Consider the following 25,383-nt stretch of genomic DNA (forward strand, 5'->3'; position numbering starts at 1 on the left):
TGCCAAGAGACGGACACGAGAGAGACAAGAGCGAGAGAGAGACGAGAGAGATGAGAGAGAGGAGGGAGAGAGAGAGGAGAGAGGGAGAAGAGAGAGAGAGAGAGAGAGAGAGAGAGAGAGAGAGAGAGAGAGAGAGAGAGAGGGAGAGGGAGAGGGAGAGAGTGGTTGACCAGCGAGGTTCATGGCAAAGAGAGGCTGAGACTTTCCCCTTTATTCATCTCCGGCGAGCCTCTTCTCCTCCTCTGTTCATGACTACAGTCAAGCCTTGTCGAAGCTTTCATCATGGCCGAGTGAGAGAGATAGAGATACAGAGACAGAGGGTTGAATCCAGTCAAGCTCTGTGTGTAGATCTGAAGACTTCGTGATTTTAGGTTTCCCGATTCAATTGAATCGTGAGGGAGAGAGAGAAGATTGATCTTAGGCCACAAGATCAAAAACAATCAATGGCCACAAATTGTAATCCTAATTTTGATAGGTGACCAATAAGGAGGTAATAAGAGGATTAACTTTTTTTTTTTACAGCAAACATTCACAGACTCATGTAGACTATGTAAAACAATGTGGCAACTCTGCATCCATGTGTACGACGAAAGACGGTTGTTTCCTAGCACTGCGTGCCAAGCGATCCGCCTTTATGTTTTCCGTCTTAGGTACATGAACGTTATCTGAGTTGGTGAAGCTTCTTTGTAGAAGCTTAATACCTTCGAAGTAGCTTTCGTATGCTGGTCATTCCTCTGGTTCTGAAACTATCTTCACCAGCTGAGAACAATCCGTTGCAAACGTGACTCGAAAGTCTTAAATTCTTCATGCATTCCATTGCCCAAAGAGGATTAACTAAGATCTTTTTTTATCAAAGAGGATTAACGCCTGTTCGGAATTACACTAGGCGTGAGTCGGGCGGTTGATGTGGGCCTAGCAAGTTTATAGAAAATCGGGGATTACTCGGAGATTAATCGGGGCCCAGTTTTTAATGTTTTTTCAAAATTTCGGATAATATATGTAATATTATAGTTTGTTTTGAAGAGATACCACTAAATTCCAATGGTCTAGCAGTTGGAGTTGTTTGTTTAATGGCTCATTTCCCGGGTTCGACGCCACCAATGCTTTTTTTCTTTTTTTATTTAATTTTTCTTTTTGTGAGTGGCATATTTGTAATTTTTCATCATCTTTCCCATAACTTTTTTTTAGGGTTTCGACTCTGCAAGGCTATTCCATGGCGGCCATCAACTATTTTCCTGTAAATCATCAAATTGTTGTATGATTTCGTGTTAGTTAAGTCACAGATACATAGATTTGCCATTTAACATCAGTTTTGAACATTCAAAACTTCAAAAAAAAAATTATGTTGCAACCTCCGATTTGTTCGCCGCCTATGGCGAAATCGCCACGGCCAAGCACCGCCCAACGTCTCGCCGGCGCTTAATCGGGCGCCTTACCCGCGTTTTCGAACAGGGAATTAACTAAGACTAACTTGTAATTTTTGAATTAAAAGCAATCAATGGTCAAAAATTAATCAATCCAATTTCTTTTAATAATTGTTTTAGAGATTATAATTTATTGTTTAACTAACTTTAATAATTGTTTAATAATTGTATTCTAATTATTGATATTATTTTGTATTTAAAATTTAGAGTTTAAAAGTATGAGTTTAGAGTATATGTAATATGATTTAGGGTATAGGGTTAGATTATTAGATTTGAGATTTGAAATTAAAATTAAAAAATTTCAACTAATAAAAAATTAGAATTTTAAAACTTTTAGTTAGAGTTTAGGGGATGTGATTAATTGGAGGTATTATATATATAAGTGTATAGTTTAGAGTTTGAGGTTTAGATTTAATATTTGAAATTAAATTTTTAAAAGGTTAAAACTCGAATATATTTAATCTTAAGATTTAAGATTAAAATAAGAAAATATCTGAATTTTAGGGTTGATTTTTAAGTTTAGGGTACAGGATTTAGGTTTTAGGATTTTAATGTTTAGGGTTTAGGGAATGAGAGGGAAGATGAAAAAACGAAGATAAGAGGGAAAATAAAAAAATTAGACACCTTGTTTTTTTCACTAAGTACTGGCGGGAAAAATGAATTATTTTTTTTGCGTCAATGTATGAAAGTGCTTAATTTTGGATCTGCAATCGTAAGGTGCCTACACTTAAGAAATTAACGCAGCTAAATTTTTTTATTTTTCCGCGATAACAATTATAGCGTTTTAAATTGACAAACGCTATAAAAAAAAAACAAGCGTTGGTATATAATAGCAGAATTGTGAAAAACACTATAATTTGATGCTATTAATACCCACATTTCCTGTAGTGCTCAAACTGAAGCTTGGACAGAATCAAAAGACGTACCTTCTATCTTATACACAGCAACATCTTTCTGAATCGAACCGCAAGGAAGAAAGAAGACGTCGACAAACCTTGATTCCCTCTCTGAATTTTTCTCTGAATTTTTATGTCTGCTTTTCTCCCTTTTCTTGACTGATTTTTTCTCTGATTTTCTGTTGTTTCAGGTGGCCAGAATTAAAAAGAGAAGAAGATAAATAAATATACAGGTGCACCAATACAATCTTGTGGAACGACAGCTGACCTCCTGCTTCAGCCTTCCAAAGCAGCCCAGATTTATTTTCCATGAAGTAAGCTCCAAGCAGCTCAAGCAAGCAGCTTGTGACATGCACATTACTCATTAACGAAGCAAGCAGGCATGCAAATCAGTGGTGCAATGCACATACTCAGACAGGAAGAGAACCAGCAGGTGCACGGAAAATTCCACCAAGCAGCTGGATTCCTTCCAACTAGCTCTCAACCAGACATAGCACGTCCATCTGCTCTTAACCTTCTCTCGACCAACAGTCAACCAGACACACCACATCCATCGGCTCTGGACCAACCCTCACCAGATCTGTTACGGACAAGTATCCGACCATTAGACGGTCCAGTGGGGAAATTCAACTAGCTACTGATTATTTTTTTAATCTAGACCACTAGTAAAAATCTACCGCATAGCCATGGCAGTGCCACTACAAAACCATGGCTGTATAAAAAAATCCACGAACACGCCACGTTACAGCCACGAAAGAAACATAGCCACGGAAAACGCGAAATCTGGCCACGAACTGGTCACAAAATTATTTCGTGGCTAGAATAACCACGGTATAGCAACGAAAATTTCGTGGCCGAGCCATAGCCACGAATTTACCACTGCATTTCTCGTGGCTATGTTTTGTTTTTTTCTGCCGCATAAAAAAGCGAATAAATGTACGAAGCCATGCTTTCATCATGGCTAAACCGTGGCTAGTATTAGCTTTTACACATCGAAACAGAGAAAGATTCGTGTGTCAGCGATATTTTTAACTAGCCACGAATATTGCATGGCTGTAGCGTGGCTATTTTCTAAAATATATACACTTCCCGTGAGACATTAATAACTTTTGTTCTTCAACCAAATTTTCTAAACAAAACTATGTCTTTCTACTTTGATTCAAGGGAATGGATGGATCAAAGGATTGATCCTGAGAGTAATTCCGTTTCAGAAGTGTTTCTTGGAGGCATTAACGCATTTCTACAATTTGCGTGTAATCAAGCGGATTACGAAGAGCGGCAAACGTTATTGTGTCCGTGTGCTCGATGCAAAAATGTGAAGCAACGAGATGCAAAAGTTGTCTCAAGACATCTATTCTTATACGGTTTTAAGGGAAATTACTACGTTTGGACGAGTCATGGAGAGAAATTCTACATCGTTGGTGAGAGTTCTGGAGCGAATCATTCAACGGGCGAAGAGGAAATGTGAGAGAATCCTACTTGGAATTCTCATGAAGATCACTACCAGAGTAATCCGGAAGTACCAGCGGACATTACGCCACCATACATACTGGAACCTATAGAAGAGACGGAGGTAGCAGAGCCATATCGTGATAGTGTTTTTGAAGCATTTGAAGCAGCCAGTCAACCTCTCTACGAAGGGTGTGCAGACGGAATAACTCAGTTGTCTCTTGCTTCGTGGATGATGAAAGTGAAGACGGATTATAATTTGGCGGAAGCTTGTGTAGATGAGATTTCTGAAGTTTTTAAAAAAATGCTTCCGCAGCCGAATAATGCTCCAGCAACATATTACGAGACAAAGAAACTGACACGAGGGCTTGGGTTACCCCTACATAAGATTGATGTTTGCGTGAAGAATTGTATGCTATTTTGGAAGGAAGATACGAATTTGGTTAGTTGTAAGTTTTGTATAGAAGATCGCTACTATCCGAACAATGGAAAAGGAAAAAACAAGCCAAAACAGAAACTGTTTTACTTGCCTATTGCAGATCGTCTGAAACGTCTATACCAACTCGAGGCGACAGCTTCCAATATGCGGTGGCATAAGGAGCATGTGACTCCGGAAGGCGAAATGCATCACCCATCTGATGCCTTAGCGTGGAAACACTTTAATGAGGTATATCCTGGATTTGCTGCTGAAAGCCGGAATATTTATCTATGCTTATCAACAGATAGGTTTAATCTGATTGGTATGAATGGAGAAGCACATTCCCTTTGGCCTGTTATTGTAACTCCATACAATTTGCCTCCGGGAATGTGTATGAAAAGAGAATTCCTTTACCTTTCGGTGCTAGTTCCGGGGCCCAAACATCCAAGGAAAAGCTTAGATATTTACCTTCAGCCATTGATTGAAGAATTACAGATGTTATGGAAGGATGGTGTGGAGGCATATGATATCTCAATGAAAGAAATATTCAAAATGCGAGCAGTTTTGATGTGGACGATAAGTGATTTTCTAGCTTATGGGATGCTTTCAGGTTGGACGACTCATGGTCGGTTGTCCTGCCCATATTGTCAAGATGAGACTGGTGCATTCTGGTTAACTAACGGAAGGAAACATAGTTGGTTTGACTGCCACAGAAGGTTTTTAGATGCGGATCATCCTTACAGAAAAAACACTCAGGCATTTAGACGGGGAAAAACAGTTTTAGATCCTCCTCCTCCGTGGTTGACCGGAGAAGAAATATTCCGTCAAAGGATAAACAATATAGAAGGTTTATCAAAATCTGTTGATTGTGGAGGGAATGGACATGATAATCCATCCAAGACAATATCCGGATATGGAGTTACTCACAATTGGGTAAAGAAGAGTATCTTATGGGAGTTACCGTACTGGGAAAATCATCTACTTCGGCATAGCCTTGATTTCATGCATATTGAGAAAAACTTCTTCGATAACCTGACGAACACGGTGTTAAATGCTCCTGGAAAGACGAAAGGCAATATCAAAAGCAGATTGGATCTTCCAGGACTATTCAAAAGGCGAGATTTAGAGATGAAAGAGGATGGAACGATGCCCATCCCAATATTCAGGCTGCCAAATGCGGGAAAAAGAGTATTCCTTCTGTGGTTGAAAAATGACATAAAATTTCCTGATTGATACTCCTCCAAATTTAGTCGATGTATTGACGAAAGCAATTTAAAGCTACATGGACTGAAAAGTCATGATTGTCATGTCATAATGGAACGACTATATCCATTTGCGTTCGCTGAACTCCTTCTAAAAAATGTTCACACAACGATTAGAAGTATTTATTTGTTTGTATCATTTTATAATTTACTATAATTTATGCTATAATTAATTTTATTTTTTTGTTTACAGATATTGCCCTCTTCTTCCGAGATATCTCTTCGAAGATTTTGAAACAGTCAGATGTTGGCCTTTTAAAGGCAAATATCGGTGTGAAGCTTTGTAACTTGGAAAAGATATTTCCTCCATCATTCTTCGATGTTATGCAACATCTTCTTGTGCACCTTCCAGATGAGGTAGCCTTAGGTGGTCCCGTCCATTTTAGATGGATGTATGTATTTGAAAGATACATGTACCATTTGAAGAAGATGGTCCAAAACAAAGCACACATTGCAGGTTCGATAGTTGCCCAATGGCTAAACGAGGAGATTTCAAATGCTTCCTCTACTTTTTTTGGACATCCTGAAATCATGAGCATTCCAGAAGATCCGAGTGATATTCGTTTTTCATACAATTATCCGGATATACCACCCTTGTTTTACCATGAATGGAGAATCAGTGGTCAATGCTCAACCGGTTGGTTGAATGATGAAGATAACACCGTTCTTCAGACATTTATGATGCTCAACTGTGAAACATTTGCTCCATATGAAAGGTAGTTCATTATTATAAATTTTTTTTAATATAAATACATATTTATACATATTTTTAGTTACATAATTAAGATTTAAATGTGTGCAGGATGTTTGAAGAATATATGACTCTAAGTGTTCCTGATATTACTCCGGCTGCAATGCAAAAAGCGAAAGACACCAAATTCACTGAGTGGTGCAAAGACTATGTGAGTTATTGTTTTGTATTATTAAGTTCCAGAACTCATTTAATTAAATTTGTTATTTATAACAATGTTATTGTATTGCAGATTAATGATGCGACTCAGTTTTACACATTTCCTATGTGGATATTGGATTTTGTACAAGGTCCTAGGCGTAGTTATAGGTCTTGGCCAATATACCACACACGTGGATACACTTTCCACACTCATAACCACGGTCAAAATAAGAAAACTCAACATTATGGTGTATGTGTACCTGGAACCAATGAGACAGACTACTATGGTCTCATACAAGAGATTCTGATGGTGGAGTATCATGGTGATGTTGGCTTGAAAGTTGTGGTTTTTAAATGTTTGTGGTTTGACACGACGGAAAATCGCGGTATGAGAATACATCCATTTGGTCTTGTTCATGTCTCACCACGAAGACAATATGCAAAATATGATCCTTTTGTATTACAAGGTAAGTGAAAAAAAAATATTTTTGTTTTTGAGATTTGATTATTGATGAAAAGCCATGATTGGAAACTATGATATTTTTGTACCACTAACAGGTAATTGTGATCAAGCATGTTTTATTCCTTATCCACGGGTACGTCGACAATCAGTCGATGGCTGGTGGGCAGGCGCCAAAATATTTCCCCGAGGAATCCGAGAAACGTCCGAAATTGCTTTAACAGCATGGCAAAATGATAGACGTGATCAGGTTGCTGAAAGTTCATTGTTACGGGTGGAAACGCATGTTGTTGATGATGTGTCCGATTATGATATTGTTCCGGTGAATCCTCCAAACGATGAATATGTATCAGATGGTGATGTAGAAGCAGACCGTGATTCAGACGATGGTTCAGAATAGAAAAAATATATTCTAAGAGTGTAAAATATGTTTTAAGGTTGAATGTATTAAAAAAATAAGTTGTGAGGATGAGAAATAAGTTATAAGGTTGTAAAATATATTGTAAGGATGAAAAAATAATTTGTAAGGTTGTAAAATATATTGTAAGGATGAAAAATAATTTGTAAGGCTGTATAATATTTTTGTAAGATTATGGAATATGTATAAAGGTTGAGATATGTTGTTGTTGTAGGAGGAGAAGTTGATGGGTAAGAGTTTAGGGGTTATAGTTTAGGGGTTAGAGGTTTGGTGTTTCGCGAAAGTGATTTAAACAAGGCCACGCTAACTTTCGTGGCTACACAGTGGCTATGACAAATCCAATCGGTTTGCCTCCAATTTATTTGGTTTTGGCTCCACAATTGTTTTTCATTTCGCGGTTGATATTAAACCAAAGCCACTGTAATTTTGTGGGTTTTTAGTGGCTATGACGAAATTTGGCAAAACCATTCGGTTTGGCTCCAATTTATTTGGTTTTGCCTCCAATTGTTTTACAATTCACGGGTATTATTAAAACCGAGCCACTGTTTGCTACGGTTTGATCGTGGCTATGCTGAAAGGGTTTTAATCCTTTCCCCTTTCTTCTCAACACTTAGACAAAAAAACAAACTCTCTCCCGAGTCGCCACCGACGAAAGCAATTGTCCTCTCCGATTCGAAGACTCGTCGTCTCCGATTCCAAGACGCGACGTATCTCGTTCCTTTCTACTCTCAAGGTAACCCTCTATTTCTTCTTCGAGAATCGTCTCGTCTCGATCTAGTGTTTCGATTGCTTTTTTTTTCCTTAGTGTTCTCGATCTAGGGTTTCGATCACTTCGTTCAGTCTCTGTCACTTGAATGTTCTTGTTGCATGTTTGGTTTTTGTTTCTTATTTAGGGTTTCAATTTTTTCTGCTGTTACTGTCGATTTGTTCCTTAGGGTTTCGATTTCTCTTGATTGTCTCTGTCTTAGAGTTGTCTCTGTTTCTTAGGGTTTCAATTTCTTTCGGTTTTGTCTCTGTCTCTCTTACTTTGTTTTTTTTCTATACCTTTATTATTTCGATTGTATAATTTTCAAAATAATGGTTCTTCTACATCTCATAGTTGTTCGATTAGGGTTTGTTTCTGTGATAGAGTTGTTCGATTAAGCCAAAGCAATTTAGTTAGCAGTATTGTCTCTGTCTCATAGTTTTGTTGGAAACTCTTATGTGTCTTTGTTGTTTCAATTTCTCTTTGTCTCTGTGGGTTTTCAAATAAACTTATGCTTTCTTTAACTTTTTCTTCTGTTAACTGCAGATGGCCTCAAGAAGAGGACAAGGGACATCTCCTCCTATGCCTCCTGGTGCCCCGGGAGTGACTGCAACCGGACAAGCTTCATCCTCCCGTTCAAATAGCTATCCAAAAATGTCTCTCAATGCCATGTTTAATGCTCCTGCTAGGATATCCCAGCCACACCTCCATCCTGATAAGCTCAATGGAGCTTTATGGTAAGCTTTCTCTCTCAGTGTTTAACTGTCATTAGATTGTTTAGGCTTCTCTCTGATATCCCTGATGTTTGTGGTCTTTTTAGGTTCTCTATTGACCCATCAGTCAATGCTTTCATCCGTGCAACATGGCAAGCATACTACATGGGACCTTGGAAGAGTTGGAGGTATTTCCCTGACGAAAGGAGGAATTCATGGTGGCAGACGTTTGTGGTAAGTGATTTACCAACTTAAATTTACCTCTAAAATTGTTCTTTGATAACCACTAACTGTATTGTTTTCCTTTTGTAGCAAAATTTCTACTGGGAGCAACAGTTTAATGACTTGGTCTATGTTCTCTGGAAGAAGGAAACATGGACTTCGATTGGTGAAAGGATTAGCACCAAGAAGAGGAAAAACAAGCAGCCAAAGTGCATCAATGAGAATGACTGGACGACCCTTAAGGAGTATTGGGTGACAAAACCAGCCAAGAAGAAGAGCAAGAAAGCTGCTAAAAGCCGCAAGTCTGACCCTCTGGGTAAAGGGGTATACAATCACAATGCAGGATCGGTTGGTTTTGCAAGAATTGAATACAACATGGTAATTTCCCTTGTCTTTATTTCTTACACATTTGCCTAAATAATTTTTTTTCCTTTCTTTTGGCAGACGGTTGAGACTGGTGAACCCCCATCCTACACAGACCTTGTCAGGAGGACACACACGAAAAAGGATGGGACTTTTGGGGACTATCGTGCAGAAGAACTGGTAACTCAAGCTGAGATGGAAGCTACTCAGGTCTCTAACACTAACAGTGATGGATCACCACAAAGTCCATCAGCAACCTCAGCTCCTTCTCGCATCTTGTTAAACCAAGCTTATCTGAAAGTATGTTTTCAAACTCTTGTCATGTGTTTTGTTTCCTCTATAGAATTAGGTTCCAATAAAAATATATCAAGTGTTTGTTGTTGATAGTTTTGTTGTCTTTGGAGTTGCAATTATGATTTTTGCTTTCTGTGGAGTTGGAATTAGGAGTTTTGTTGTCTGTGGAGTTGGAATTAGGTGTTGTCTGAGTCTGGTTCCTCTATAGACTCATCTTGTTGTTTGTGGAGTTGTTTTTGACTGAATCTGCTTTGTGTTTGCTCTCAGAATGCTAAAGGTAAGAGGGGGCATGTCTACGGACTCGGCAGTGCCCAGTATAGGGAACATGCGCCATCTGCAAGAGTCCCTGCTTCTCTGGCCCGCAACTTGGAGCTGGAGTTGCGTGTGAGTGGACTAGAGACAAGACTCCAAAGTGTGACTGCTGATGTAAGTGCAGTGAAGGCTGATGTAGGTGCTGTGAAGGAGGATGTGGCAACAATGAAGGAGGACTTCGCAGCAACAAGGGCTGCAATCACTGAGCTCATCCAATCACTTTGACCCCAAGCTATCCCTCAGCAACAACCCCCTTCTACTCAGGCTCAAGACCCTTCGACTCAGGCTTAGATGCATGTTTAGCATCTTTCTATCTAATCTTAAAACTCTCTTTTGGCTTTTAGATGCATGTGTAGCATCTTTTGATCTCTTATGTACCATCCTTTCGTTGTTAAGACTCAATGCACTTGTTTAATATCTAATCTTCTTATGTTTAGCTTTTGTAAACCAACTTTCTTATGATTATAAATTCATGTTTAATTTCAATTGTGTTTTAGGGTTAAAATTAGAAATAGAAATAGAAATAGAAATTGAAATTGAATTAGAACCAGAATTTAAAAAAAACATGGTTAACACTAGCCACGACAAAACCGTGGGTACATAGCCACGATACTAACAAGAAAAAACAGTGGCTAAGTCTTCCCACGAAAACGTAGTGGCAATCTTCGTGGCTAAAAGTTCCCACGAAAAGATAGTGGCAATCTTCGTGGCTAGACGTAGCCACGATCCACACAGGGTAAAACATTGGTTAAAAAAGCCACGAAAGAATCATGGTGAAACCGTGGCTAATAAGCCACGCCAAGCCACGGTTTTTCGTAGTCACAAAGCTATAGCCACGGTAGTTTCTCGACATAGAATCGTGGCTGGTAATCGGATAGCCATGGTTTTTGGCTTATGTACCCACGGTTTGTCAGTGGCTTTTTCGTGGCTATGCGGTGTATTTTTACTAGTGGATCGGGCCAATTTCGAACAGAGCTTACTGAATTTTTTCGATGAAAATCTATTCACTCGGGAGGATTATTACAATGAAAGTCCTCCCCCTTTCACATCATTACTTAGTAAGTCATTGAAGTTTCCAGTTAAAAACCAAGGTGGCTCTCTAGCTTCAGATAGGCTAATCAAATTATTTCAGACAGTTTTTATTAGTTTTTAGTGTAATCATACACAAAGGAAGCAAACAAAAAAAAAAATTTCCTTCAAACTACAAATTAGCATTTTCATCCAAGACTTCAAACTAATAAAAGTACAACTTATATTTTAAAAGTGTAAATATTCCTCAGAATGTTATAAATGTTGTCTTCCAAGTTTCGACACCGATATTGACTTCGGTATCTGAGTTGATTACAGTCGTGTCTTGTTACTTAATTATGGAGCAATCAAACCAAATCACCAAGTCCACATTGACATTTGTTCGAGTCAACTCAACACCACGTGTCATTGTATATTATCCAAACAAGCACGTATAAGTTTGTGACAAGTTGAGTAAGTAGAATCAGTAAACATAAACAAACCCATTCAAACTTCGAGTGCACCATTTGCAATATACATATGTATGTTGAGACATGAGAACAATAATTTTAAAAAGCTATTTCAAACATCTAGTAATTAAGACATTGTCGCATTTTAGGTTTACAAGTATACGCATATATGGATTCAGCACCTAAGATCATCTATATATTGCGAGCTATATCTTATAAGTTTATTACCTCTCCATCAAAATCTAATTGAAGAAACAATATAATTGTTTTAAGTTAAAATATATGGCCATGAAGAATCTCTCATTTCTTGCAGTCCTATCTCTCCTAGCTTTAACTCTTCCATTAGCCATTGCTTCTGACCCAAGCCCCCTTCAAGACTTCTGCGTCGGCGTCAACACCCCATCAGATGGTGGTATGTACATGATGATGACTTCATAATCTTTTTTGCCGTATTGTTTTTACTGATTTCTCATTTCTTATACTCTTTAATATTTGGTTATTTTTCTCATCAGTGTTTGTGAATGGAAAGTTCTGCAAAGACCCAAAGCTCGTCACCGTGGATGACTTCTTTATGGCAGGGCTTCAAAATGCAAGACCCGTAGCTAATGTAGTCGGGTCGAATGTCACAGCCGTTAATGTTAACAACCTTCCAGGGTTAAACACCCTTGGAATCTCGCTTGTCCGCATAGATTATGGAGTAAATGGACAAAACCCACCTCACACCCACCCACGTGCTACCGAGATCCTCTATGTTGGACTTGGAAAACTTCTTGTAGGATTTGTCACATCGAACGGAGATGGAAACCGTCTGTTCACAAAAACACTCAACGAGGGTGATGTATTTGTGTTTCCAGAAGGACTAATTTGTTATGAACTAACGTATTATTAGCTCACAACACACGCAATACAAATGTATCTCACAGATTCTCTCTCTCAGAATCCTCTCTCAATACAATGTATCAATTGGTTCAGAGCTTACAATCGAATACCTAACTCTCTCTCCCTCTTTCCTTATTTATACTTCGTTAACTACTAACTGCAAAGCCTCCTCATGAATTGGAGTCTTTCAATCTTTATCAACTTCCTCTCCTCCTTCCGACGCTCCTCCCTTCTGCGTGCCTTTCACTCTCCTTGTATAAACCCTCCAAGGCATAGCAATACCCCCCCCCCCTCCAGAATTCAGTTTGCCCTCAAACTGGTAATGTGGAAACTGATGCTTCAACTCGCGTACCAGCATCCATGTATTCTCATGAGCCGGCAAACCCTTCCAAGTAATCAAGACCTCCAAACGACCCTCTTCATCATAACGAGTATCAATAATGTCATCCGGTTCAATCACAAACTCATCATCATATGACAAACTCGTAGGTAAGTCAGTAACTTCATGATTCTTACCGATCACCGGTTTCAGTTGGGAGACGTGAAACACGGAATGAATACGAGATGACTCAGGCAACTGCAGCTTATAAGCAACCTTCCCCACACGATCTAACACCTTGAATGGTCCATAGTACTTCGCGGCCAATTTTTGACAGAACCGTCTCGCCACTGTCGACTGTCTGTACGGACGCAACTTTAAGAAAACCAACTGACCCACCTCAAACTGCAGATCTCTCCTACTCTTATCCGCGTTGTTCTTCATAACATCCTGCGCACGTACAAGATGATCCTTAATCTGACTCAACAACGCATCACGCTCTTTTAACGACTCCTCCAAAGACCCATTTGTCGTTGATCCCATCTCATACTGCAACAGAGCAGGTGGTTCTCGACCATACACCAACTCAAAAGGAGTCACCTTTGTTGCCGTGTGGTAAGAAGTATTATACGAAAGCTCTGCCCAACTCAAAAATCTGTACCAGCGTTTAGGGTGAGCAGATGTGAAACAACGCAAATATGTTTCCAAGCCCCTGTTCAATACCTCAGTCTGACCATCGCTCTGTGGGTGATAAGCCGTACTGAAACGTAATGTAGTGCCCGCTAATTTGAATAACTCCTTCCAAAATTGACTCTGGAATATCTTATCTCGGTCCGACACAATTGATTTAGGAAACCCGTGAAGCTTCACGATTCCGTCAATGAATAAACCCGCCACATCTATCGCATTGAACGGATGTCTCAAGGCCAAGAAATGACCATACTTCGACAATCTATCAACCACCACCAAGATAACATTCTTCCCATGCGACAACGGTAAGCCCTCCACAAAATCGAGCGAAATGTCTTCCCAAATCTTAGCTGGAATTGGCAAGGGTTGCAAAAGTCCAGCAGGAGAAAGTGTGGAGTACTTACTTGTCTGACACGCCAAACATTTTGCCACATACTTCTGTACATCTCCGCGCATTCCACTCCAATAAAACTGTAACTGAATCCTCTTAAGAGTCTTTAGAACCCCTCCATGACCCCCAACTAACCCATCATGACATTCTTTAAAGATCACTGGAATGAATTTTGAATCTGTCGGAATAACCAGTCGACCCTTGTAGAGCAAATGATTCTGTACCACCGCATAACCCTTCTTCACTTCCACCCTGTTTTTTATCTTCTCAATCAACTCCTTTATACGCCCACACTTATCAATTTCCTTCAACAAATCATGAATCATCAACGGTTTTGTCACTGTTAATGCCAACAGAGTACACAAGGTAGAATCCTGCTGAACATGTTGGATTCTAGGAAGGCCATCCACGGCCTTGTTTTCTACACCAGGCTTATACACTATGTCAAACTCATAACCCAATAGCTTATGCATCCATTTTTGATATTCCAAGTTAACCTCCCGCTGTTCCAATAAAAACTTTAAGCTCTTTTGGTCAGTCCTTACAACGAACCTGTTCCCCAAGAGATAATGTTTCCACCTTTGAACAGCCATCACAATCGCCATTAATTCCCGCTCATAGATAGGCTTCAACTGCTCTTTCTCCTTCAAACCATAGCTAAAGAACGCAATTGGCCTCCCATTTTGCATTAATACTGCTCCCAACCCATATCCTGAAGCATCAGTCTCAATAACAAAAGGTTCCTTGAAATTGGGTAACTGCAGAACTGGCGCCTCTGTCATAGCTCTTTTCAGATGTTCAAAAGCCTCTTGAGCTATCACAGACCACTCAAAATTATCTTTCTGAAGTAAAATAGTCAAAGGCTTAGCAATCCCACCATAACCCCTTACAAACTTCCTGTAATATCCCGTCAAGCCAAGAAAACCCCTCAAATCTTTCACTGAATTAGGAATTGGCCACTTTTCCATCGCTTCTGTCTTACTCTTATCAGTAGCTACACCTTTTGCAGAAATCACATGCCCCAAATACTCCACTTGTGACTGTCCAAAAGAACACTTCTTTCTGTTCGCAAACAAGCAATGATCTTTCAAAATGCTCAAAACTTCCTTCACATGTTCCGCGTGTTGCTGCAAGTCCCGACTGTATATCAAGATGTCATCGAAGAACACTAATACAAACTTGGGCAGAAGAGGTCTGAAAATCTCGTTCATCAGAGCCTGGAATGTTGCCGGCGCATTTGTCAAGCCAAAAGGCATGACAAGAAACTCATAGTGCCCATCATGCGTGCGGAAAGCTGTCTTCTCCACATCCTTTTCAACCATACGTATCTGATGGTAACCAGAGCGCAAATCCAATTTTGTAAAGACTGTGGCTCTATGCAATTCATCTAATAGCTGCTCAATGTACGGTATAGGAAACTTATCCGCTATTGTTGCTCTGTTTAGCGCACGATAATCCACACAGAATCTAGAAGACCCGTCTTTCTTTTTGACTAAAAGAACTGGACTTGAATATGGACTGTGACTTGGACGTATAATCCCAGCTTCCAACATTTGAGTCACCAACTTCTCCATTTCTTCTTTCTGCATGTGTGGATAATGGTACGGTCGCACGCTAATAGGGTTTGTACCATGTTTCAAGTTGATGGCATGCTCCCTATTCCTTATTGGCGGTAGAGTCGTCGGTACCGCAAACACTTCTTCGAACTGAGTTAAGACTTCCTGCAAGACCGCTGGTATCTCTTCTTCATTACCACCTTCGTCCTTGCTATGAATCACTCTCTCCATTTGTAATTACATGAAAGAGAACTTGCAGTTATGAATCGTAGGATCCCCATATAATGTCTCCTTCTTGCCTTTATATACAAAAGAAAGCTCATGTGTCTCCCAATCCACCTGACACTTTCCAAGCGTTCGTAACCACTGCACTCCCAATATAACGTCAACATTACCCAATTCCAGTATCAAAAAGTCAGCGTGAAACCCCAAATTCGCAACCTTGAAATCAACATCCCGGCATATACCTACACCACTCACTGTAACGCCCGTGCCCAACTGCACATCCAAGGTCGTTGTCGTTTGTAACTGCAGGTTAGCTTGTGTGACCACTCTTGGGTTTACAAAGTTATGAGTTGCTCCACTGTCAAGCATCACCACTACCCTCAGCTTCCCAATGGTACCCCACATCTTGGTAGTAGTAGTCGAAGGTAATCCCACAAAAGCATTGAACGACAAAGACATACACTCCGTAACCACACCTTGTTGATTTTCCTCAACTGTGTCAAAGAACTCATCTTCCACTAACTCCACTTCACATCCATCGATCACTGTTAGTGCCTGTAATTGCTTATTAGCACAAACATGACCATAAAAGTGCTTCTCATCACATTTGTAGCACTGACCGTCTCTCTTTCTTCTCGCATATTCCGCAGGAGATAAGTGTAATCTCCCACGTTCTGCTGGCTTCGTTGTCTGACTCTGAGTCTTGTTTTGTGGTTTATCCCCTTCAGGAGCAGCCTCAATCAGCAAAGGTTTTGTTTTCCACGTCAGAGCTGTATTATTGTGAGACGAAAGTTTTGAAGAAAAGTTGTGATACTGGTTTCCCCGAGCTGAGGTCTGCCTCACATTCATCATTCTCCTGCACAACAATCCATCTTCCATTTGCAACACTGTTGCAATCATATGTGGTAAGTCACGAGGCTCCTTCCTTCTTACAATCTCCTTCATCTCCTGTTTCAATCCTCCAAAGAATACAACTTCCAACATTTCATCATCCACTCCCACTACTAAAGACGAGATTTCTTCAAAACGTTTAACATAATCAGCAGCTGATCCAGTTTGAGTAATCACAGCCAAACATTGCTTCGGTGTGCTCATCTGCTGATTACCAAACCTTGAAACAATCCTCTTTTTTAACTCCGTCCAACTCTGAAATGGTAACCTTCTATCCTCACCGTTGTACCAGCTCAAAACATCCCCTTCCAAACTCAGAGCAATCAATTCCAGCTTTTGATGTTCTGGATATTGGCCAACTCTGAAAAAATTCTCCATTCTCGCAATCCAACCATAAGGATGTTTACCATCAAATAGAGGCATATCCAGCTTCCGTACCAGACTATCGCGATCAGGCATTATCTCTCTTGTTCTCTGATAACCTAACGTTGTATCGCTACCGCTAGGTTCCGAGATCCGTTTGTTTACCTGAATCGGCTGTTTTGAAGGATTTCGATACGGAGTCGGCATATCCTCTTCGGACGGTAGTCTCTTGTTAAGCATCTCTACCACGGAGGCGATCATATTGTTCATTGACGCCATCGTCTTCGTCGTCTCTTTCGCGTGCTTCTCTGCCTCCGATCTCCACTTCTCCATGGATTCCATGGAATCTGTTAACGAATTCAAACGATTCACCGTCTCTGCAACGGCCGCACTGAGTTCGCCGAGTGATTGCGCCGTCGTACCGCTTCCGGTCAACATCGCGTCGATCCGATCGTTGTCACCGCACCAATTTGTTATGAACTAACGTATTATTAGCTCACAACACACGCAATACAAATGTATCTCATAGATTCTCTCTCTCAGAATCCTCTCTCAATACAATGTATCAATTGGTTCAGAGCTTACAATCGAATACCTAACTCTCTCTCCCTCTTTCCTTATTTATACTTCGTTAACTACTAACTGCAAAGCCTCCTCATGAATCGGAGTCTTTCAATCTTTATCAACTTCCTCTCCTCCTTCCGACGCTCCTCCCTTCTGCGTGCCTTTCACTCTCCTTGTATAAACCCTCCAAGGCATAGCATAATTCATTTCCAATTCAATGTGGGACGTTTTCCTGCGTTTGCATTGGCTGCTCTGAGCAGCCAAAACCCAGGTGTTGTCACTATTGCCAACTCTGTGTTTGGGTCTAACCCTGCGATTGACCCAAATGTTCTTGCAAGAGCATTTCAGTTGGATCCAAAGGTGATCATGGATCTACAGGCCAAATTCTGATCATGAAATGAAAAATATTGTGGGAGTAAACATTTAAATTTTCTTCCATCCTTTGTTTGAATAAGGATCATGTATTATCCGCTCATCAGTATAACGTGACATGATGTTAAATTGTTGGCGGACCCATGTAGACTAATGGGGTGTCACCTGACACCCCTTAAATTTCTATATCTCTTATTTGTTTACTAAAGCCTAAGAGTGTTGGACATAGTGAAAACAGCTGGGTGAAGTTCAAGAGAGGCATAACAACACCCTTACATGGACGGCAGGTGCTAAGCCTAAGAGTGTTGGGTTTGTGCAAACCATTCTTGAAAAGGGGAACATGGTTGTCACATTTTGTTCTGGTGAAGCTCGTGTGCTGGCAAGTGAAGTTGTTAAGTTGATTCCATTGGACTTGGGTCAGCATGTAAGACTCAGGAAAGATGTTAGAGAGCCAATCACGTGATAGTGTTAGGTACTGTTTTATATGTAGATGAGGATGGGATCTTACGAGTTGTTTGGGATTTATTAAATCCATGTACAATTCTATATTGTTTGATTAGTACGATATTGTCCATTTTGGGCTTTAGGCAAGCCCCATGGAATTTACTTTTGGTTTCCTTCCCAAAAGGTTTCGTACTAATTAGAGTTGGACATTTCTTTATATAGTAGATTTTATTTTGTCTAATTTCCAATGTGAGACTTTGTTTGATATTTTACATTTTCTCCCTCAAACCAAGGACCACACTCATCTCGTGTGTTTTTTTCTTTGAGAATGCGTCTCCCGCAACATCTCGTTCCTTTGAGAATGTTCTTCCCACAAATTCACACGTTCCGTTCCATGATGACATTCTAGGATCTTCTGACTAATCTCTGCCGAACCTCCCTTTTTGTTACTTGAAGGATCTATCCTACTTGATGAGTATTTTGGTCTTCTTACAGATCTTCGTCAACTTGGCTCTGATACCAATGTTGGGATTTATTGAATCTATGTCCAACTCTATATTGTTTGATTATTACGATATTGTCAACTTTGGGCCATAGACAAGCCCACATGGATTTACTTTTGGTTTCCTTCCCAAAAGGTTTCGTACTAATTAGAGTTGGATATCTTTTTATATATTAGACACTCATTTTTCTAATTTTCAATGAGAGACTTTGTTTGATATCACACGAGTCTGGTTTTCTGGAGCATCTCGAGGCTTGAAAGATGATCCTGCTAAATGGAACTTGTGGAGGAGCTTAAAGTTGAAGACTGGGTCAGAGTGAAGGCGTCAGCGTTTTCGATGTCGTATGGATGGGAAGACATTATACTGAACAGTAATGGCATGATGCACAACTTAGACGCTGACGCCATAAATGAGTACAAAACATGGAAAATGTACATATGACCAGAAAAAACTTAAATGAGTACTAAACATGGGTTATATAGAACAAAAAAATAGAATCATAATTATCTTTTTATCTTGTCTCTTCATATGCTTCTTCTATATTCTATATGTGCATTTATATTATTCTCTATGATTATTAATATTTAAAACGTTAGTAAGGTGAAATCCTAAGATGAAAGCCCTTTGGTGCAAAAACTCTTGGAAACACCATTAGTTTATCCCCTCCCATCTCCTCCCATCTGCCATTATAGTCAATTCAGCACACAGTATTAACAACAATACAAACTTCCGAAATCAAATCACAATAACTCCAAAATTTAAAATAAAATCTTTGAACAAGAACCGACCTGTATCTTGTAACAAAATAATGGAGGAAGCTCGATATCTCAACAATCCCTAGTTCCTTTCCAGGGCAAAGCCTTGTCCCACCTCCAAACACAAAGCATGAGTTTTGTGACTCCAAGCTCTTCTCCTTCATTCACAAATTCAGCAAAGCACGTTTTCAAAATCATTCGTTTCATATTTTTAAATAGTTTTATAAATTCACATCGAGTAAAAATTAAATTTTATGTTTATAATTTAATAAGACAGTAGTTTCAACAAATGGACTACTAATATATTTATAATTATATATTTCCTTCGTTTCGTAAAGAATGTCACTTTGAAATTATTTATAAAATCAATGCATTTATAATTAATTTTAAGCTGAAAGTTGCGTTGAAATTCTAAAATGACACTCTTTTTGCAACAAGGAAAAAAATCTAAAGTGACACTTAATATGAAACATAGAAAATACTCTTTCCGTTTCATTTTAGTTGTCGTTCTAGGTTTATGCACACGGATTAAGAAAACATATGATTTTGTATATTTCTAAAATAAAAACACAATTACCTATACACCTAACCATATTTCAACCGATAGAAAAATAAAGTGAAAAATCTTATTAATAAATTTTGCATTGAAACTCTAAAACGACATTTATTTTAAAACAAAATTTTTTTCCTACAACGAAAATTAAATCGAAACGGAAGGAGTATGAAACATAGAAAGTATAATTTACCTTTAAATATATTAATATATACAAAACAATAGTATAAAACTACATTTATTGTGAAACAGATGCTTACCATCCATCTCCACGGATTAAAGATCAATGGGTCCTTGTAAAGATTTGTGTCGTAATTAATTTCTCTCGTGTATACGTAAATTCTCCATCCTTTCGGAATTAAATAACCTACAATTGTTAAAGATCATGATCACAATATTAAAATCATTTAAAAACACACACGAAAAAGATTTATATTCTGCCAAATTTATTGGAAAATAAAAGAAACCATATGGAGGGCTCTCACAAAGGAGAATGCTTTCATCGCTGGATTTGGTTGGTGTTCATAATACACTCTAAATCATTGATCTACTCTAAGGTCCACCACATGCTCACATTATCTCTCTTTTTTTTGTTTATGAATTTAAATTTACAAAGTTATTATTAAAAATAACAAGAAAACTGAAATAAGAAATGTATACACGTACCGTTGATTTCCATGTCGCGGGTAGTTTTCCTCAGGACCCCATTAACGATTGTTGCCAGTCTTGATGTCTCTAAAATCACCTGTAATTTAAAATTTTAATATTTATTACTAATGGCTAATGATTTTTAATTGTAAGATACACAAATGTTAATTACTCACAGCTCGAGTGAACTTCATTGACTTCACATTCTCTAAATCGAGTGGGTCGTCTTGTCGTTTTCTTTCCCTTATGGTCAAATGCTCTTTCTGCAATTCCATAACAGCCGAATATCAAATAAGTTAACCATATTAAACTGGAGGATCATTAGACCGGTTTTGTCTTTTTAGGGGACATACTCTGAGTTCTTCAAGAGCTTTTGGATGATCATAGAGGTACTTAAGAGCCATCATTGAGGTAGTAGAGACAGTTTCGTAACCTGAATACAAGATCGTTACGACTTGGTCTCTTATCTCTTCATCGGTTAATGGGTATCTGTTGTCTTCCTTCTTCATCAAGTAACCTAACATGTCTGTAAATGTTTCTCCAGAATCTTTACGCTCTTGCATCAACTCGCTAAGTAACCTATCAATGTTCTTTCTTGCCTAAAAAGGAACCAATAAAGATTCAGTTCATTTTTTAATTCAAATTTCTTTGGAACTTAAAGATCAAAGATTTTACTTGGATTCCACAACGATAATTTGTGCCGGGTAGATCGACTGGGACGGAGAGAGTTCCAACAACAAGCTTGAAGAACTCATTTTTGAATTCTTCAACGAGTGGCTTTCTTAAATTTCCAGCGATTTGTGACAAAGAAGATAAAAACGCCATCTACGCGAAAAGACATATTTACATGTATTATCAGTTATTTAATAATCTGCCCATCCTGACATCCATAGAACTAAGCTTCCCACACCCACAGCATGTAAGTTGATTTAATATATTATCCTGAGCATAGAAACAAAATAGTATATATGTGTTTATTTATCTTTTCTTCGTAGGAACTATATCTTACTAATTTACCTTATACAAATTAACAAGTTTGTAATCATTATTTGGTTAAATAGAAATATTTTGGTCATTCCCACACCACAGCATGACAATTGTTCAAAAACATTATTTACTTCAAAACAGAGAAAATTACTTTTTGGAACGAGCATTTAATTCCAATGCCTAGAACTATCATAATAATTTTGATATAATCGATTCACCTAAAACTGCTTGATTATTTTTTCAAAGAATATAAACTGCATAATGAATTTGACCTATTGAGAACTTTAGATCCTCATATTGTAAAGGTATATAGACTTAAGAAACAGAGAGACGAGAGTGAGAGAACATACATGTTTGGTCTTATCCTGGATATCAACATTCCCAAGCTCACTCCACTGACCAAGATAACTTCTCATGAAGTAATCGACTTTGGGCAAGATTTGATCTCTCATCATGGTTGAGCTTATGAGTGAAAGAAGCGAGCCTCTCATAAGGCGGTGGCTCGAACCATGAACCGCAGCCATGTTGCAAGTCCCGAGAATGTCAAGCATCGATTGTGGATAACCAGGAACCAAACCTTTCGATTCGTTCTTTAATATGTATCTGTTGATCTCTGTGTCCATCGACACTAAAGTTGGACAACCAAGAAGATGCGATTTGAAGAAACTCCCATATCTGTTGATTCCAAGTTAGTATTTAAGAGGAAAACAAAATCTTGATTTGTTTATTTTGAGTATTTTTTTTACCTGAGTCTTTGGTTTCTCATGAAGTCAGGGCCTTGTTTGAGGAACTCGGTTGTTTCGCCAAAGATTGGCCACCCCATGGTTCCAGGAGGGAGATTAGTCTTGCTGTATCGCATTTCGTTCCATCGGAGCAGCGCAGAACAGAGCAAAACGAGGACAAAGAGAAAACCAATCATCACCATCACTATTCCCATCTCACTCTGTTCTCTTTGTTCCTTTTTTTTTTGCTCTGCTTTTAGAGAGAGAGTGAGGGAGAGAAGGTGATTTGAATGTGGTTGAGACTAGAAGGGTGTATTTGTAAGTGTTTATATAGAAAGTTACGTCAAGTGCATCCTATTTTTAATACCCTTCATAATAATGTTTTGGATGAAATATTATTAACAGTGTAAACATTGTACTTTTTTTAAGTTGTGATCATTTTTTAAAAAAAGTTCCAAGTTCCTATTATTGGTCAATAATCTTTCCAAATATTCTGAGTCAGTTTTTGAAAATCAGAATTAATAATTAACAATTTGTATCATAAGGATTAAATTTGAAGCATTAAAAACGAAATTCATTATATTAACTTATGATGCTTCTAGTATGTAAAATACTAAAACTGTATTATGTAACATGCCTTTACGATAACATATTTGCTAAGATTGTATTTTGCAATATATATATATATTTGGAAATAATGTAAAAAGAAAAAGAAATTATACAGCAAATATGGGTGTTTCTTTTGTAAAAACTTACACTCTTAGATATGATTGTTCAAATCGAACTAGGTTTACCGGATCAAGCCGAAGCTAGTCTAATACACTTTTTTGAAAGTGTGTTCTAGGAAAACCAACTACACCAAGCATATGGACCACACTGCTCATGCGAAAGACCAACAAATGAATAATCCATATCCAGCCCACAAAAATCCTATTATTATCCATTATAAAGTAATTCAAAATAAATTTCTTTTATTGTTAAAAAAAAGTCTTTTACAGTTCACAATAAAAATGTAACCAAATTTGTTCTCAACTATGAAGAATAATATTCTGTTACTACGAATACTCACAGAACATATACTTTTATTTTCATTTGCTCACTTGCCTCTTCTTTTCATAAACCAATAAAAATAACTCACTTGCTTCTTCTTTTCATTTGGTTGTTTTTTTTTTTTTGTAACAAATTTTTGGTTGTTTTCTTTCTACTTTTATTTTCATTTGGTGTCTTCTTTACGCTCAAATCATACTTATTATGATTTATTGAGGGTATTCAATATTTATTTTAATAGTGAGAAGGTAAAGTAGGAAGAGTGTCACTTTTTTTAACAAAATAAAAAGAGAGTAAAATACAAAGTTAAAACCACCAACCCATTCCTCAAGATCTTAGACATGAATAGTTGTTTGGTAGTTGGATGAAGAAGATACGGTTTTCAGTTATTATTAAAGATTGTGCTTGCTTTATTAGTGAATCTTGATGGGTTTTGTTGTAAACTAAGCGGTAGAAAATTCAGTAGTATATTGGTATTATTAGTTACTTTTATTCTGGTTAAATAATATAATACTCAGCTCGTGATGGTGTTATGATTTATGAAAATAGGTGTTACGACTTGCAGGTTCTCTCGCATTATCAGCACTGACGCGGTTTGGAGGTGGATCGTACTAAAAAGGCTTTGAAACTTCTATTTTTGAAGCGTTTCCCAACGTTAAGTTATGAATTACTCTCACAAAAGAAAAATTAAATAAAAAAAGAACAAAATACACTATGTTTCGCTCACACACATACCTAACAGTTATAAAAGATATCAATCACACTTTTGGGCACATCAACGAAACCAAACAGATATTTACGAAAAGATGGTTTAGTACGTAGGGTCAACCATTAAAAATAATTTTAGTGAAAGTTTAATAACGATAATTATGCATGTAGCGTAATGAATATCGTATCACTTTTGTCATAATTGTTTTTTGTCAATTGTTCATATTTTAAAAACAAGTTTTTATTGGTAAAAGTGTCATTCTGAAGAATAACTCTATCGACTGTGTCGATATATACATGAAAAAAAAATCACACCTCTTATCATAGCCTCAATTGATAGTTAATCTACACAGACATTTATGCTCCATAGAATATAGCTTAGGTTCACATTCTCAAAATTATCCTGCAAAAGATGAAACATTTTTATCTTTGAGATAAAAGCCAACCAATTAACTAAGTTAATAATTATATCCACCTAATATGAACAGTTAGTCTCACTTCGGATCAGAGATTTTCATATCTCCCACACACAATATTGCTCAATGAAATCAGTTCATCTCAACATGTAAAGTTGAGAGGCTTATTCTGTAACCAGAAAGTCAAATGATTCATCATCCATTTGATCTTTAATACAACACCCTAAGCCATTAAATGTGCCATGATCAGAATTTGGGGGATCCAAAGGTGGCTGTTTTGATAATCCATGCGGAGGATCTTCGACACCTCCTCCTCCTCCTCTTTTTTAGTGCGTGTTTCCTCCAACATTCTGCTTCAAGAGATACTCAAAAGTTTCAAATACTCTTTATAAGTTTTTTTAATAATGCATGTCTTCAGTGAGCAAAAAACAAAACATAACATATGTCGGTACCGCTTGAGTCATATACTTTGTTTGGGATTTTTCCTTTTTTTGATAGGTGTTTTGATAACCAAGAGTTTGGCTTGTCCATTAAGTGGATCTTGTATAAAAGAGAAAACCTTCAATTTTGAATCACAAATTTGTTCCGGTAAGCTTAGGAACATGCCCATATCTATGTATTTTTTTTCTTATGGATGACATTTACTAAGTTTTCATATTTTATTTTCTTAAAAAGTATTTTGCTACATGCGATAAATTTGCTGAAAAAAATAAAAGAGAAGTTTTCAGTAAGTAACTCTGTTATTTTCTTAACGCGTGTTCTACCATTTATTTAATATAATAATCAAATTTAAGTTCTGTATTTGAAATTTTATTTAAGGATAGGAATTTAAGAAATGGTACTTGAGGTTAAGGGAAAGGAATGGCACATGGGCGCCACCCGAAACAAACCATTTGATCTTCTTTTTTTTGTGTCACTAAACAACCCATTTGATCAAAGCTATGAATTTTTTATTAAAAAATACATAAAGCTGAAAATGAATCCCGGAAAACTCTATCTTTATT

The 25,383-nt window shown here is 37.9% G+C and overlaps 4 protein-coding genes across 5 annotated transcripts; 3 read left to right on the forward strand and 1 right to left on the reverse strand.

Moving 5' to 3' along the window:
- Positions 1-3,147: 3,147 nt before the first annotated feature.
- Positions 3,148-12,001, forward strand: LOC125586294. Its single transcript, XM_048756236.1, has 3 exons — positions 3,148-7,952; positions 8,511-11,758; positions 11,859-12,001. The coding sequence occupies exon 1, from the start codon at positions 4,002-4,004 to the stop codon at positions 5,418-5,420; it is 1,419 nt and encodes a 472-aa protein (XP_048612193.1). The 5' UTR covers positions 3,148-4,001; the 3' UTR covers positions 5,421-7,952; positions 8,511-11,758; positions 11,859-12,001.
- Positions 8,511-10,093, forward strand: LOC125586122. Its single transcript, XM_048755935.1, has 5 exons — positions 8,511-8,701; positions 8,785-8,911; positions 8,990-9,277; positions 9,344-9,562; positions 9,824-10,093. Exons 1-5 carry the CDS (start codon positions 8,511-8,513, stop codon positions 10,091-10,093), a joined length of 1,095 nt encoding a protein of 364 aa, XP_048611892.1.
- Positions 11,629-12,235, forward strand: LOC106449737 (germin-like protein subfamily 1 member 11). Its single transcript, XM_013891444.3, has 2 exons — positions 11,629-11,758; positions 11,859-12,235. Exons 1-2 carry the CDS (start codon positions 11,629-11,631, stop codon positions 12,233-12,235), a joined length of 507 nt encoding a protein of 168 aa, XP_013746898.2.
- Positions 12,236-19,000: 6,765 nt separating this feature from the next.
- On the reverse strand, positions 19,001-22,521 carry LOC106449738 (cytochrome P450 85A1). 2 transcript variants are annotated; one of them, XM_048756237.1, is made up of 9 exons: positions 22,233-22,521; positions 21,837-22,161; positions 21,175-21,324; positions 20,853-21,098; positions 20,676-20,762; positions 20,518-20,596; positions 20,112-20,218; positions 19,332-19,456; positions 19,001-19,223 (listed from the first exon to the last, which is right to left on the reverse strand). In XM_048756237.1, exons 1-9 carry the CDS (start codon positions 22,421-22,423, stop codon positions 19,136-19,138), a joined length of 1,398 nt encoding a protein of 465 aa, XP_048612194.1. In that variant the 5' UTR covers positions 22,424-22,521; the 3' UTR covers positions 19,001-19,135. The 2 variants fall into 2 exon arrangements, with proteins under 2 accessions (XP_048612194.1, XP_048612196.1); XM_048756239.1 differs by lacking the exon at positions 19,001-19,223 and having other exon boundaries at positions 19,381-19,448; positions 20,102-20,218.
- Positions 22,522-25,383: the final 2,862 nt, after the last annotated feature.

Source organism: Brassica napus, chromosome C4 (genome assembly GCF_020379485.1).
Source record: "Brassica napus cultivar Da-Ae chromosome C4, Da-Ae, whole genome shotgun sequence".
In the NCBI taxonomy this organism is placed as follows: Eukaryota; Viridiplantae; Streptophyta; class Magnoliopsida; order Brassicales; family Brassicaceae; genus Brassica; species Brassica napus.

Excerpts from the sequence above, each read along its gene's own strand:
- LOC125586294 (XM_048756236.1), top strand. The coding sequence starts at position 4,002 with ATGATGAAAGTGAAGACGGATTATAATTTGGCGGAAGCTTGTGTAGAT.
- LOC125586122 (XM_048755935.1), top strand. The coding sequence starts at position 8,511 with ATGGCCTCAAGAAGAGGACAAGGGACATCTCCTCCTATGCCTCCTGGT. Across the intron at positions 8,912-8,989 it reads CATGGTGGCAGACGTTTGTG|CAAAATTTCTACTGGGAGCA; the intron begins GTAAGTGATTTA and ends TTCCTTTTGTAG. Across the intron at positions 9,563-9,823 it reads TAAACCAAGCTTATCTGAAA|AATGCTAAAGGTAAGAGGGG; the intron begins GTATGTTTTCAA and ends GTTTGCTCTCAG.
- LOC106449737 (XM_013891444.3), top strand. The coding sequence starts at position 11,629 with ATGGCCATGAAGAATCTCTCATTTCTTGCAGTCCTATCTCTCCTAGCT. Across the intron at positions 11,759-11,858 it reads CAACACCCCATCAGATGGTG|TGTTTGTGAATGGAAAGTTC; the intron begins GTATGTACATGA and ends TTTTCTCATCAG.
- LOC106449738 (XM_048756237.1), bottom strand. The coding sequence starts at position 22,423 with ATGGGAATAGTGATGGTGATGATTGGTTTTCTCTTTGTCCTCGTTTTG. Across the intron at positions 20,597-20,675 it reads CAATGAAGTTCACTCGAGCT|GTGATTTTAGAGACATCAAG; the intron begins GTGAGTAATTAA and ends TTTAAATTACAG. Across the intron at positions 20,219-20,517 it reads CCGCGACATGGAAATCAACG|GTTATTTAATTCCGAAAGGA; the intron begins GTACGTGTATAC and ends TAACAATTGTAG.